The sequence below is a fragment of the Notamacropus eugenii genome, chromosome 1 (assembly GCF_028372415.1).
Source record: "Notamacropus eugenii isolate mMacEug1 chromosome 1, mMacEug1.pri_v2, whole genome shotgun sequence".
In the NCBI taxonomy this organism is placed as follows: domain Eukaryota; kingdom Metazoa; phylum Chordata; class Mammalia; order Diprotodontia; family Macropodidae; genus Notamacropus; species Notamacropus eugenii.
In genome coordinates, this window is record NC_092872.1 from 327,419,203 (window position 1) to 327,435,095 (window position 15,893).

The following is a 15,893-nucleotide window of genomic DNA, read 5'->3' on the forward strand; positions in this document are numbered from 1 at the left end:
TCTCAGGACCGCAGAGACTTTCCTGTGTGGGTGGTGTTCCAGGTCCTATACCCCAGTCACTTCCATTAAAAAATGTTTCTCTATAATGACCAAACAACTTAGGCAAATTATACAATATTCTTTTCAGGAGTAGAGTGAATTATAGGGGCTGGGGAAAAGTATTTATTGATATTTCACAACATGCATATAATGGAATTTGGAATTAGGTCCTGGGTGTACTAAATTCATGACCAGAATTCACCATAGACACATTTTGGGGTTTTGGTCAAGATGTACCTCAGTTCTTTAGTTTCTGTATGCTGTTAACTTTCAGGGAATCTTGTGAGAATTATGAGCCAGCATAATTCATGAATGAAGGAGTGGGTGAATGAATGAAAAAGCCTTTGTTAAATACTTTCTTCATAGAAAACGTTGTGCTAAGTGCTAGCAATATAAATAGAAAAGCCAGACTGCACCTGCTTCCAAAGAGTTCACATTCTAATGGAGGAGACAGCACACATAGGAGGTTTCAGCTGCAAATCAGATGGAATGGCATTGTGGGCCTTAAGATACAGAAGTAAAAGCAGATGATAATTCATCTTTATTGTTATTTCCCATCATAAAATCATACCCATTTCTGATGCTGAACTTTTTGACTATGTCAGGGACTTTGATGCAGAGAATTTCTTTTTTTCAGGTCTTCAGCAGCTATGACTGCAACACCTGTAGACGCAATTGCCAGGTCAACTCTCTACAAGGGTTAAATTCCCTGGATGTTGTCTTTAGGGTCATGGCTGAAAGCAGAGCTACTGGTTCAGGGGAGCAGTTCTGCCCTCAGAGCTCTTAGGCCCATGGTCCTTCCTGGGCTTTCTCTAACTAATCTAAGAGGAGGTGGTAACTGAGGTGGTCATTTGATTTGCATATCATATGCTGCCTTTTGTCTCTCCCTCACAGTTCCTTGATTCTAGCACTTACTTTCCCTTCTACAGTCTTTTAGAAAGGGGTACTGATAGCTTCTGTTTCTGCTCCCCTTTTTTAGCTTCCTGTTATGTGTTATCTTCCCCCATTAGAATATAAGTTCCTTGAGGGTAGGGCCTGTCTTTCTGCTTGTATTTGCATCTCAGTTGTTCCTCACCCTCAACAAGACTGTACTTTCTCCTGATACTGCCCCTTCTCTAATTTCACTTTCCTCTGTCACCAATTTAGTAATTTTACCAACTTTCAGGGTTTTTGTGAGGATTAAATGAGGTAATATTTGTAAAGCACTTTGCACAGTGCCTGGCATGTAGTAAAGAATTAATTCTTGTTCCCTTCACCTTCCAGCTTCAGCATAATAGTTAGCCATTTCAACTCTACAATATGTTCTGCTCTTGATTCTCTTGCCAAATTTTAGCTCTAGATTACTCCCATGATCCACCTTCTCTGCTGCTATTCATCTTCTGAATGAAGCTGGAGTAATTAACATAACCATGCTGACTGGGCCCCTAGCTGCAGTAGGTTAGTCTTTTTAGACCTCCCTAAATGATTCCTTATCTCACTGCTCATAATAACTATTCCAAACCTTCTCTTCCTTCAGGCTTTCCACAACTACTTCGCTCTTGACTCTCAGCTGAGAATCTTGCCTCTTACTTTATTGAGAAGATTGTGACCATACAACATTAACTTCTTCTTCCTTTCTCTTCATGTCAAAACCTCTTGATATATCCCTCTCCCTCCTCCTTTCCTATAACATCTGGAAAAGATGTGGCCCTTCTTGCCCTGTACAAGTCCCATCTCCTTACCCCAGATGCATGCATAATCATTCTCTCTCCCTCTCTCTCTCTCTCTCTCTCTCTGTCTTTTCACTCTTTCATTATCCTCTCGTCAAATGACTCCTTCCCTATTGCCTTCAAACATACACAAGCCTCCTCAATCCTTCATCAGTGTTTACTAGACCCTGTCAAACCCTCAATCTATTGTCCTTTATCTTTTCTTCCTTTCTCAGCCAAACTTCGAGAAAAAGCTGTTTATAATCACTGTCTCCACTTCCTCTCCTTTCTTTCACTCCTTATTTCTTTGTATTCTGCCTTCTAACCTCTAACTTCTAATTTCAACTGAAATTACTATCTTGAGATTTACCAGTGATCTCTTATTTGCTAAATCTAATTGACTTTTCTCCATCCTAATCCTTCTAAACCTGTCTTCTGCATTTGACACTGGTGACCACCCTCTCCTGGATAATCTTCTGATACTTTTTAAAAACTAATTTTTTTTTAATTGCATGTATAAACACTTTTTTAACATTCACTTTTTTAAATTTTGAATTTCAAATTCTCTCCTTTCCTCCCTTCCCCTGAGATAGTAAGCAATTTGATATAAGTTATACATATGCAGTCATGCAAAACATATTTCCATATTAATCATGTTGTGAAGGAAAAAGACACCCGTCCAAAAAAGAAATGATGAAAAAAGTGAAAAGTAGTATACTTTGAACTCCATCAGTTCTTTTTTTTAGAGGTGTATAACATTTTTCACCATGAGTCCTTTCGAATTATCCATGACACTTGTCTCTCCTGCTTTATAACAGTAAGCACCCTAACATAAACAGAGGAGCCTGCTGTCACAAGTTCTTTGATTTGCTTTTCTAAAAAGAAAGGCACCTTTTGAGGAGTTAAGAGTCTCCTTTAATTAAGCACATATATCATTCACTTAACTCAGGAAATCAGCAGTGCTTCCAAACTGTCTGAAATAAGCAATACATACATCCTTAGCAGCTTCCCAGAGTCTCTTCTGACACAAAGCTTCTTCCAAAAACTAAGCCCCAAAGTAAAATCTCACCCTCAGAGTATTTATACCTTTTTTCAGCCAGAGGGCATCCCATCCCTTTAGAACTAGAGCCTCATTAACAAAGGATGTGAGTCTTCCTACAAATCTTCCCTAATCATACTCCCTTTAATGGACTGGGTGGGGAAGATCTTTAATTACATTAACAATACAAATACATGTACGTTGTAGTTAAAGAAATTCTTGTTTCTGTACTTTACTCCTAGTGAAGGCAAGATTCAATCAGAGGCACTTGATTATACTAAAACAAAAACAACAAAAGATCCTACTCTGCTTTCCCTTACATTGTTCCCTTCTACCCGTTTAACTGTCCCTCTGTCTCCTGTACTTTCTCTTTATCCTTATAGCATCCCCTAACTGTGGGGGTTCTACAAGTTTCTGTCTCTTTTCTCTTCTTTCTCTATACTCTTGGTAATTTCATCTGTTCCCATTGGTGTCACTATCATCTCTATGCAGACAGCTCCCTAACCTACATACATATTCAGGAGCCCCCTCCCCCACCTCCACCCCCAGTCTGTTTCCTGAGCTTCAGGCCCATATCAAGTCAGGTCAACAGGTGTTCAATAAGCACTTGCTACATACTAGACATTGTACTAAGGATTCAAGAAATGAAAAAAATAATCTCTGCTTCCCAGGAACTCATAGCCTAATAGGAGGGACAGCATGAAAACAGCTATGTATAAATAAACCATAAACAGGTTAAATTGGACATTCTCAGAGGGACAACAGTAGCACCAGGAGAAGATCAGAAAAGACTTCTTATACACATTGGAATTTTTTCTCAGACTTGGAGAGCCAAGGAAGACCAGAAGCAGAGATGAGTGAGAGAATTCCAGGTCTTGGGGCAGGCAGTAGGAATACCCAGAGTTAGGGGTGGAATGTATTTTGCAGAGAGCTGATAGGTTACAAGAAATGCTCTCCACCATAAAATTTCTTTCTGTGACTTTCCTCTGTATCGACTTTGTACCTTTCAGCTTCTTGATGTGGTTTCTCAAATAACAAAACAGAACCTCCAGGTGCTTGTTCTGGGTCGGAAGCATATGCTAAAGGGAAGTTACAGGTGGCAAAAGGATGAAATGGCAGCCGTGCAGAACATGGCCTACTGCTTCTTTGCTGACAATGTGTGAGTATCTAGTACAGTAGACACATGCAGCTAGTTTGTGTACGAGTAGACCTCAGCAACATTTTGTTACAGCATTCCATCAAAGGTGGAACAAGCATTTGGTTAGCTGTTGCTGTAAATAGAAAGATTAAGAGCCATTTCAAGCAAGAATATATCCCCAAGCTTAATACTACATGAAGTTTGCCATCAAATTTTGTCAACATTTGAAAGATCTTTATTCCTAAAGAAGACTGAGTTCCATGCCTAATGCGTGGAACTCCAGGCTGAGTTCAGGCACTTGAATTAAAGACTTTAGAACTGCAAGGAACCCTAAAGACTATCTAGTCCAGAAGCCCCTCATTTTGAGGATAAGCAAAGTTGAGGCTCTTTCTCTAGTCACTAGAAATTCAATTGTAGTGTTCGCCAAATTTCTTTTGTGTCTCTGTGCCTGTTTTTCTATTAGTTTAAAAAAAAAAAATAGTTTGACAACAGATCATTTTAGAGCACCCGAATGGAAATACTACATAAATGGAGAGTGTTGTTATCAAGAAAAAGCCTCATTGTAAATGGACTTTGTATCATGGGCTATATGTTTAGTGCTGACTGCAGTTACTTATTTGTATACTTATTTGACTTGGTAACCTTCTTTACCCATAGGTCCTTTTATTTTTTCAGTTATCTCTGATTTCTAATCCAGTCCAATAAACATTAATTTTATATGATTACCATATGCAATGCACTTTGCTAAGTACTAGGAATATAAAGACAAAACAAAACAAAAAATCTGCTCTTCAAAGAGAGATACAACATGTAAACATTAGGGGGTGTGCACACCTACAATAATTTGAGGTGGGAGAGCACTAAAAATGTGTGGCATGGAGAAAGGCTTCTTGGAGGAAATAGCCCATATTCTCAACTTTGAAAAGAGCTGGGAATTCTAAGATGTGACAATGAATATGGAGGGCATTTCAGGCATGGAGGAGAGGCTTTTCAAAGGTACAGAAGCAGGAAGTAGAATTCTTATTTGGGAAACAGTTAATTGGCCTGGTTGCCTAAAACATATCGTGAATGAAGAAGAATAATTTACAGACTGGAAAAGTAGAGTGAAACTAGATTCTGAAGGGGCTCTGAATTCCTAACTGTGGAGTTTATATTTTATGCCAGAAGAAATAGAGAATCTCTGAAGGTTCTTGAACAGGGAAGTGACGTGGTCCGACTTGTGTCTTGGGAAGATTATCTTGGTAGTAAGTGGAGAACAAAAATTGGAGAGAAAATAGATCACAAACCAGATATCCAATTGTATGTCCGAAGTACATCATGTGACACTGAGAAAGTGACAGATATGGGGGATGAAATCAGTTGATCAACAAACGTTTACTAAATACCCTATCATACCATGTGCCATGCACTGTGCTAGGTGCTATGAACCAAAGCCACAGTCTCTGCCTTCAGAGAACTTACATTTTAACAGAGGAGACAACATGCACAAACACTGGCATACACAGAGAACATACAATAGGCATTTCATGTGTGTGTGTCTTTCTGTGTCTGTGTCTGTGTGGTACGTTATAAAGGAAGGCATTAGCAGCTGAGGAAAACTCATAAAGTTCTTATGCAAGAGGATAGATTTAAGCTAAATCTTGAAAGAAACCAAGGATTCCAAAAGGCAAAGATAAAAAGAAAGAATTCCAAGCATAGGGGACAGACAATTCAAAAATATAGACAGGATGTAAACCAGATCGGCACAACTTGGCAGTAGGGAGGAGCCAAAATTAAAATAGGCTAAACTTCTTTGGGCCACAGATAGGTTTTTGGTGGCTCGCTTTCGAGGTAAAGGTATAATTAATGAATAAACTATTTCTCAAAAATATTTTTTTTATTGGAACATAATCCAGAAACTGCAGTCAGCAACCACTTCTTTATGAAGTCATCTTCAGTAAAAGACTTCCCAGCAGCAGCAATTTCTTTAGAAATCTAAAAACTAACCTTAGTTAGTTAACTGCCTCATTTTCTGAGTTTACTTTCTTGAAACACTTGTTCCCCACTGAGATTTTTCAACAATTTGGACACTTTAATTTGTTTTTAATTGGTGTCCAATTTGTTTAAGTCAGGGTGTTTTGATTCAGAATGGTGACAAAGATTATATTCCTTCTGAATGGCTATTACTTCTCAGCAAACATGGCAAAATATTTTGTCTGTCATATAGGTAGAAAATTATTTATTTGCCCACTCTGGATTAAGCACTCTGTATTCTAAATAGATCTTCAGTTTGTTTTCATCACCAATTTTACAAAGTTATCCCCAAAACTTTTAATGTTAGAACCAAAAAATCTCCACAGCAACTACTCACATAAAAATACAGAACTGAATGTCTGACCTTGGAGAGAGTGCCAGACACTCAAGTAACTTGGAAGGGAAGAAGCCCTGAAATTGTTGCCACTCATCATATGGTGGGTATAAGCTGCTTTGTCATGTAGTTGCTGCACTCACTTTGTCCCTGTGCAAGGCCAATAACGACCAAAAAGACAGTGAAAAGATAGGACTCATACTAAAGACAGATTGACAATGGTTGGTTGCCACAGGTCACGTGACAAAAAGGAGAGAGTATATGATGGCACCCTACCCACCAAGTTACATGATGGACACATGTAATAATGACTAGTGGAATACAAGTAAAACAGGGCACAGACAAAGCACTTGTTACATCTTTGCTTTCTTTAATATCCTCTACATTTTTCACAGGCAACCTGAAATCCTTTGGCAGGTCGTATGTTGTACAGGCCTGATATAGAGTATCATGTGTGAGAAAAAATATGAAGGCCAGTATGGCCAGATAGGTAAAGCACTTACAAGATAGTAACATGTAATAAAACAGTAAATATAGAATAGGTCTAGTCAGTCAATAAACAGTAAATATTTATTAAGCAGCCACTGTATGCCAGGCACTGAGCTAAGCAAAAGATAGTCCCTGCCCTCCAGGATCTTATAATCTAATAGCCAGGTCATAGAGAGCTTAAAATGCCAGAGTAATTTATTGATTCTGCTATAAGTTTCTTCCCACTCCATTCCAGCTGCTGAAGTGTTATTCCCAGACCACAGGTCCTTCCATGTCACCCCTCTACTTAATAAACTCCAGTGGCTCCCTATCATCTCTAGGATCAAGTACAAAATCTTCTGTTTCGTGTTTAAATCCCTTTGTAACCTAACCACCCCCACCTCTCCTTTCTAGTCTTCTTGTACCTTACAACTATGTATTTTTGATCCAGTAACACTGGCCTCCTTGCTATTCCACAAACATGGTACTCCTTGTGATAACAATTCCTTGTGATAACAATTAAAGGTCATTTGAACCCCATTAAGGGCCAAAGTCTGAACTAATCAACCAGAGGAAGCACCTCGGCCTAATAGATACTCCCTACTATGTTCTCTGAGTAAACTCAGAATGCCCCTTTCTGTGTCAACAATTACAAGGCCAGATGAAACTAAGAGCATTTCTCTGTTTATAGCCTTTAAGGATGAGGTGCCTTAACCCAAGACACTACCTTGATTATTGGGACTTATCTTAATATTTTATGGACATATATTAGTTATTTCATGTTAATGGTAAAGGAAACACAGTTATCCAGGGTTGTATTTTCAAATGATACTTTGTCAGCTCTCTTATATAATTGTATTTACAACCTATTCAGCTAAGAAAATTCCTTTCGCATGCTATGGTTAAACACATATGGAGATCATAAATCTGAAGGACACAAACATCCTGAGTTGGAATTGCTCTAAAACATATATAAGACTTTTTTTTATCAGTCAGAATTTAAGTTCTATCTCCACATACATGTATTCTGCTAGCTTTAAGGGAATAAACAATATGAATTTATATATCACCTAGCCTAATTGCCTCTTTTAACTAAACTTTCAAGTCGACAGTTAAAGTTCTCCCTCGTATGCTTTCTGGCTTTCTTCAGATTCCATCTAAAATACCACCTTCTATAGGAAAGATTTGCCCAACCCCTCGTAATTCTAGTGCCCTTTTTATTCTGTATTGTAACTTGTTTATACATAAATGCTTGTTGTTTTCCCTATTAGTTTGTGAGTTACTTGAGGGCAGGGAGTGTCTTTTGCCTTTTTTTGTATCTTCTCCCCCCCCCCCCCCCCCATTCTTAGCATAATGCCATACACACTTATTAAGTGCCTACTGACTGATCTAACGATAATAAGGAACCACTGGAGTTTATTAGGGGGAAGGAGTAGGGTGGACAGGATGTAACATAGTCAGACATACCCTTTAGAAGAATCACTTCAGTGGCAGTGTGGAGAATGGATTGGAATAATAGTCTTTACAGAGAAACCAGTCAGGAAGCTGTTACAGTAATCTAAGCAAGAGGTGATGAGTTCCTGAATGTTAACCATTGTAGCTGTATGAGTAGAAAAAAGGGAACTTATTGAAAAAAGTTATTTGCATATTAAAATAACAGTACTTTGCAACTGGGTAGGCAGGATGGGGGCTCAGTAGATAGAGCACTGGAGTCAAGAAGACCTGAATTCCAGTCGGGCTTCAGATACTTCCTAGCTGTGTGATCCTGGGCAAGTCACTTAACCTCTATTGCCTAACAGAATGGATCCATCAGACCCACTGAAGAAGGAAATGGCAAAACACTCCAGTATCTTTGCCAAGCCCCATTGGGGTCACAAAGGTTTGGATACAACTGAAAAAAGGACTGAACAACAACAGAGGCATAATGAGTAAGAGTGAAGAATCAAGGATTAAGCAGATAAGATTTGATAATTTATTGATTAGGGGATTGAGGGAGAGTGAAGACTCAAAAAATGATAATTAACCCCATGGATACAGATGAAATTGCCAAAAGATAGAAAATAGGAGACTTAGGAAAGTTTTTTGTCCCAAAGGAAGCTTTTCTTTTTTTTTTATTTTTTAATCACATTTTGTAGTCAGAATTGCTCAGGACCAGGTGGTTACCAGCACTCTTTCCATGTGTGCAGAAATATGAGTATTTTTATATTAGGGATGGAATTGATAGAGAAAAATCATAGCTATCTTTGGGGCTTTAGGAAATTATGACTCCATAGTGATTCTTGAAGGAGGGAAAACTTTCTAAACTTTCTGAACTGAGTAACTAACTCCCTAGCAACTGCTTTGAAAAATGCAAATGTCAGCTTCCATTTGGGATTTGCCAAAGAAAATATTGTGCATAATACCCATCAGTTGGCTTGTTCTGTGAGTTTCAGAGAGAAGAAATGTTTGATTTAATCAGTGTTACAAATAGAAAAAACATGGTTTGGTCACAGATTAGCATTTAGGAAAGTCTTGGTTTTAAACAGCTTGACTGAGTAAACAGAACCCTAAACTATACACCTTCAACAGATCAGATCATTTTCCCTTTCAGTCTTTTGTACTCTCTTTGAAATACTACTATTTGTATTATAAAGACGTGCAGTGGGTAATAAGGATTATTATGTTCATAGTATCAAGAGTTTAGAACACTTCTTCAAAAAGTAGTAGAGAAATATAACGTGTAGAGAAGATAATTATGTCTCTTTCTCTTGACTCTCTTTTTGGTTAACTTATAGCTCAGAAGATGATGCCTTCCTATTATATGCCACTCTGAACTCAGGGAATCACTGCAGATTTCTCACCAGAGATCTGATGCGGGACCACAAAGCTTGTCTCCTTGATGCCAAGACTCGACATCTGTTCTTTAGGTGGCAGCAGGGACATCAACTTGTGTTCCTCAACTATTACCCAGGAAAAAAGATTGTTTTTCAGGTATGTTCTCACTTCTCTGTATTGGGTCAGTAAGGTGTGATACTTACTGGTTAAGAACGTGAGACCAAAAAAAAGCATTATTTCAGAAAGGCCAAACACAAACTATTAACTATGAAAGAGGATTCCCACTTCCTCCTTTCCTTCCAAAATACAGTTGTAATTGTTTCATTTTTTCTCTGTCTGTCTGAAATTTTCCAGATTATAAAAACAAAGCGTTTCTAGTACACTAAAAGTTTTCAGTATTCACTGATATCACTGAAAGAACCTATGATTTCATGAAATGTACCTTCATAGACAGGTTTGGTTTTGTTTTTAAACCTTTTATTATTTATTTGTTTGTTGAGCACTACAGAATCAATAATTATTACTTATTATTCATTATAGAATCAAAATGCCTTTAATATAAGAATATACTTCTTCCCTTGCTCAGTTATATGCCTATTACTTCTCATGAGTTCTCCTTTTGTTATGCAAGGTGCACATTAGCGAACAAAAAAAACTAGTGTAATCTAGGGCTGCATTAAATAGATGTTCTGGTGTAGAAAAATAATAGTACCATCTATGATTTGACTACATTTAAATCATTCAGTTTTAAGTTCCACATTTTAGGAGTAACATTGATAAGCTGGAGAACATCCAGGGGAAGGCAACAAAGATCTGGGAATCACCAACATAGATATAGATGGCACTTTGAAAGCACAGGAACTGATAAAACCAAATAAAATAATTTAAAGGGAAAAGAGAAGAGGACAGAGCCTTGAGAGACTCCCATGGTTAAGTGTCATGATTTGAATGAAGATCCAGCAAAAGAGACTGGGCAGGAGTAGTCAGATAGATAGGAAGAGAATCAGAAGAGAGTAGTGTTACAGAAACCTAGAAGAGACCACCAGGAAGACAGGAAGGACTGACTGCCAGGATAAGGACCATAGCAGAAAGCTGACACCTCAGATGCAATAGCCAGCAGAGATCTGGAGCCATCTCAGCCGTGGCATAGGCCTGGTTTGGTTCCCCAGGGGCCCATGTCAAGCAGCCTTGGCCTTGGCCTGTGTGTGGCACTGAGCCTGCAACTATTCAACTCCCAGCCCTCCTTGGCCCATAATGTTGGCTACACTGGGCAGGAAAACACTACTACCCCTTCCACAGCACCACCAGCCAGCGAGGCCCTGTCCCAGGGTGCCATCACTGCCATCATCACTGTATTCTTAGTCCTGGATATCCTCCTCCTAGTAGTGGCACTGGCCCTGCTGAACGGAAAGCTTCATGAGAAACACCAGAGGGTAACTACTGACCCTGCTGTGAAGACCAGGTGGAGCCCTAAGATCCACTGCCCTCAAGTTTCCCCTTGAGAAGCAACTCATCTGAGCAGTGCATCCCCCCTCTTCCCCCATGCCCCATTTCTGGTTTTGGACCTGCCTGACATTGGGCACTCAACCACTTTGACGAACCCCTTTAAGGGAGCATCTTAGATACACTGAGGGCCTCAGATATTAGGGAGTGGGCAGAGGGATGCTGTGTAAGCTGCTCGCCATAGCCACCATCACTGCACCACCAAGCCTGCTGCAAACTTTTGACTTTGTTCTATGGATATTGTCCTGGAGAAGAGGCCATTAGATTTGTCAGATAAGAAATCATTGGTTACTTTGAAGAGAGCAGTTGCACTTGAATGATGAAGTCAGAATTTCAGAACTGCACCAAAAGTCAACCATAAGTCCATAATCATATGGACAATCAATAGAAAAGGGGACCTATCAGAAAAGGTAACTCCCACTCAGGCAAACAAGTGGAAAATAACCAAGCAGAACCAAAGGCCAGCAGCAAACAGATGTAATTTATCTGGAGGCATCAAAATCAGACTTGCCCAAGATAGCCCCAGAATAGTTAGGAAGGTCTGAAAGAAGCAGGGCAAAGTGAAGATGAACCATTGCTCAGATTGGGGCACCCCCAGCCCTAGGTCCTTGTATTTCTATCCTAAAAGAGGACTCTTTTTAAGATCTAGCACTCTGAACTTCAAAAGATCCACAATGGCCTCACCTTTGGAGGTGAAAATCAGGGTGAGACTAAGCAAGGCCAGCCATTTCACCCAGAAGTGTAGTAGGAGGCAAAGCCTCTGGCCCTGGCACAAAGGCCCGGTATAGGAACTGAGGCTTGAGGCATGAGTGAAGAATGCGCTGAGGAATGCTAGAGCCAGCTCAAACCAATTTGGGAGCCAATTGTTAAATTTTCAGCATGAACATTTACACTTCATAAATTGGCAAATGCTACCAGAGCTTGATTTATTATTTTGTGGTTGTCTAGACTTAAGAAAGTGAGAGAGAAAATGATAATACATATTGACCTTACAAGTGTGTGGTGCATACTTCCCTCTCCCTAACTCACCCCCAGAACTGACGGTTAAACATTTACCTGCACACCCCTGAATACACTAGCGTAGAAAAGAAAAAGAAGTAAGTGGATCTTATTCCTCATAACTGAGGTTACTGGGAGGAAAATATTAATATTGTTCTTTGCATCATAGGCACACGTCTACCAAAAGTACTTTTTATTAATATATCATAATTCTAATGCAAACATTGTTCTGCTTGGATATAGAAATGTCCAAATTGACAGAGTCCCCTCGTGTCCTATTTGTCAGAATCTTGAACAAAGAAAATTTCACTATATGATAAAATATTTTTACACTGCTCATGAGTAAGTAAAAGTTAACATTTTATTTCACCGTACAAAACAATTGGCACTTGATCTTTGGGGCCCTATGTTAGACAATTAATTTCCTAAAATCACTCAGTCCCTCTATGGTTCCACTTCTCAAGAGCTCCTCCCTCAGAGAGGGAGGGAGCAAGACACACACAACACACACTGTAGAGACAGGATAATACAGAGAAGAGAATAGTCACAACTAAAGCAAACTGATCCCAAGGGGGGATTAAAAGGAAGGGGAAAAGAATTGAAAACTTAGCAGATGTCCCTCAATTGGAGAATGACTGAATAAATTATGATAAGGGAATATTAATGGAAAAGAGACGATTTCTGGGAATCTTTGGAAACAGGACTTGACGTAAAGTGAATTGAGCAAAACCAGGAGAATATGTTATACGATGAAAAAAGCCTTGTAAAGAAACCACTTTGAAAGACTTAAGAATTTTTCTCACTGCAGTCCCCAACCATGTTTTCAGAGGAACTATATAATGCTTCATGTTCCCTACCCCTTGACAGAGAAGTGACAGGCTCAGAGTACATAAAGAAATATGCATTTGGGGCTTGGCAATTGTGTGGATTTGTTTTGTTTGACTATATTTGTTACAAGAGGGGTTTTTCCCTCTTAATTGGAGGGGGTTGAAAGGGAGGATAGACACATTTTTATAAAGACCCAAAAGAGTAAGGAGAGAAGACAGATGAGAAGGGAACAGACAAGCAGGATGGTTTTGAAAGTAATAGGTTGAGTCATTTGACACTAGCTGTGTGACCCTGGGCAAGTCACTTAACCCTAATTGCCTCACACATCAAAAAAAAGTAATGAATTGGATTCATTATGTACTTTGTTTAAAAAAGTAAATGGTATACAATATTCATGACTTCATCTATGAAAATATTCATGAGTTCAGTTTACTTTTTGGTATTAACTTTAAAACTTTTTTAAAACAATATTTTATTTTTTCCCAGTTACATGGAAAGACAATTTTTAGCATTTATTTTTAAAACCTTTTGAGTTCCAAAATTTCTCTCCCTCTGAGCCTCACCTATCTTCTTTCTGAGATAGTAAGCAATTTGATGTTATACATGTTCAGTCATACAAAATATATTACAATATTAGTCATGTGGTAAAAGAAGACAGACCTAAAGGGGAAAAAAAAACATGAAAAAATAAAGGGAAAAATAGTACACTTTGCTCTGTATTCAGACTCTATCAGTTATATCTCTGGAGATGGATAGCATTTTTCATATGACTCCTTTAGAATTGTCTTGGATCATTGTATTGCTGAGAATAGCTAAGTCATTCACAGTTGAACTTTAATACTTTTTTAAAACTAATTTTTTTTTTAATAGAGCTATCCAAAAATGGAATATGCTACCTTGAGAAGGTAGTCAGATGTATCTCACTTTAGATCTTCAGGCATAGGCTAGATGATCACTTGTTAGGTATATTGTAGAGGGGGATTCCTGTGTAGGTCTAACTTGGACTAAAAGGCTTCTAAGTTATCTTCCATCTCAGTCAGTCAGCAGATATTTACTAAATGGTATCTGATGGGAAATGTGCTGTGCCTGGGGTATACAAAGAAAGGTGAAAAGAGTCCCTAACCTCAAAAAGTTCACATTCTAATTTGGAGACAGTATGCAAACACCTATAGACATACAAGATTAATACAGAGTAGAAGGAAGGCATTAACATCAGGGGCATGCGATAGAAGGGACCAGAAAAAAGGCCTTTTGCAGAAGGTGATCTTTGAGCTGAGACTTGGAGGAAGCCAGGAGATGGAGATGAGAAGGGACAGCATTCCATGAATGGGGGACAATCTGTGAAATGGCACAGAGTCCAGAGATGAGTATCACATGTGAACAACATCAAGTGAGCCAGTATAGCTGTATCACAGAGTACCTAGAGAAAAATAAGGTATTATTAGAAGACTGGAAAGGTAGGAAGGGATCAGATTGTGAAAGATTTTAAATGCCAGAGATTTACTAGATTCTGCAGACAACAAGGAATCACTAGAGTACAATTGATTGGGGGATATGGGGAGCAGGGGTTGACAAATCTGACCTGTGGATTGGAATGAGGAAAGACTTCAGGCAGGGAGACCAATCAAAAAGATATTTCAAGTGAGGCAGTGAAGATCTGCTCTAATATAGTGGCCGTGTGAGTGGAGAAAAAGGAATTTTGGAGATCATACACATAGAATTGGGTATATTATGGGTGTTGTGAGATGCGGAGATCAGTGATATGACTATCTCTTTCTGTAGCTGAGAAAGAGTTGAAGAGTAAACATGAGGACTGAGTAGACTGGAACTGGAGGTTAGGGTATTTGAGAGATCATCAATATATATGTTGAAGTTTCTGCCATGAGAGCAAGAGTTGTAAATATGAGGAAGACTGAGCCAGACACTGAACTCTTGGAACAATGAAGACTGTCTTGGAGGATTCAGTAGATAATTCTGTCATTTTGGGGGGTCTGTGTTGCTATCTGTGTATCCTGTCAATATTAACATAAATCTTATGTCGTTTCTGATTCAACAGTCTGTTCTCACCCATGATACAGTGGTACAAACAACAGGAGACTCATGGCATATACCATATGATGAAAACACGGTGGAAAGATATTCCTATGAAGTGCCAACTAAATGGCTTTGCCTTCAGCAACAAAACTGAGACTTCTAGCTTGGACTGGATGACCTCTGAATGCCCTTCCTGCTCTAGCTCTGTGATCTTCACGAAATGTCTGTGTACCATTTTGGCTTCTGCAAAACAAAGTAGTTCTCATTCAGGAGGATGAGTAATCCAAGACTGGAGCTCTTCATATGCTTTGAAAAAGAAAATATATTACTGCTCCCTGTTCAAACAAATCTAAATTTTAATAAGCAGTTTTTAAATTAGATGAGACATTTAATCTTCATCTCAGAGTACATTCTCCCCTATGACTTCCCTTCTGCTGTACCAGTATTATTTGTGAAAACCAGCCTGTTTCCTTCACATATCAAGGATACCCCTAATGTATTCATCTATTATTGACTTTAAGGTTTTATAGATTCGATGATTATAGATACTTGGTGTTGCCCAACAATAAACAGTTGACTATTTCTACATTTATTTGTTTTCCTTTAATAAATGTTGATGGTTTCTATGGATTAATTTTGTATAGTTATTTCGTTGAAACTATAATTATTTTGATTACCATATTATTGGTTTGCTAGAATTTCCCATGTGAACCATTATATCATCTGCAAATAGGGATAATTGCCCCTCCTCTTTGCTTATACCTATTCCTTTCATTTCTTCTTCTTGTCTTGTTGTTAGAATAGCTCAAATCTCTTTCACTTGGTCATAGTGGAGAAAGGAGGCTATACTTTTTGGGAAAGCTTCCAGTACTTCTCCATCATAATTCATGCTAGCTTATGGGTTTAAATGAATACTGTTGACTATATTGAAAGGAGGCCATACTAGAAGAGGAACTTCTTTGACAGAGATTTCTGGGAAAACTAGAAAGCAATTTG

The 15,893-nt window shown here is 38.6% G+C and overlaps 1 protein-coding gene across 2 annotated transcripts in view; it reads left to right on the top strand.

Moving 5' to 3' along the window:
- The window catches only part of PRORP (protein only RNase P catalytic subunit), a 70,061-nt gene extending 54,534 nt beyond the window's left edge, over positions 1–15,527 (top strand). For both annotated transcript variants that reach the window (XM_072629717.1, XM_072629718.1), the window contains 3 exons: positions 3,777–3,925; positions 9,494–9,689; positions 14,920–15,527. In XM_072629717.1, coding sequence (XP_072485818.1) covers positions 3,777–3,925; positions 9,494–9,689; positions 14,920–15,051 — 477 coding nt within the window. In that variant the 3' untranslated portion in view covers positions 15,052–15,527. The remainder of the gene's footprint in view (positions 1–3,776; positions 3,926–9,493; positions 9,690–14,919) is intronic.
- Positions 15,528–15,893: the final 366 nt, after the last annotated feature.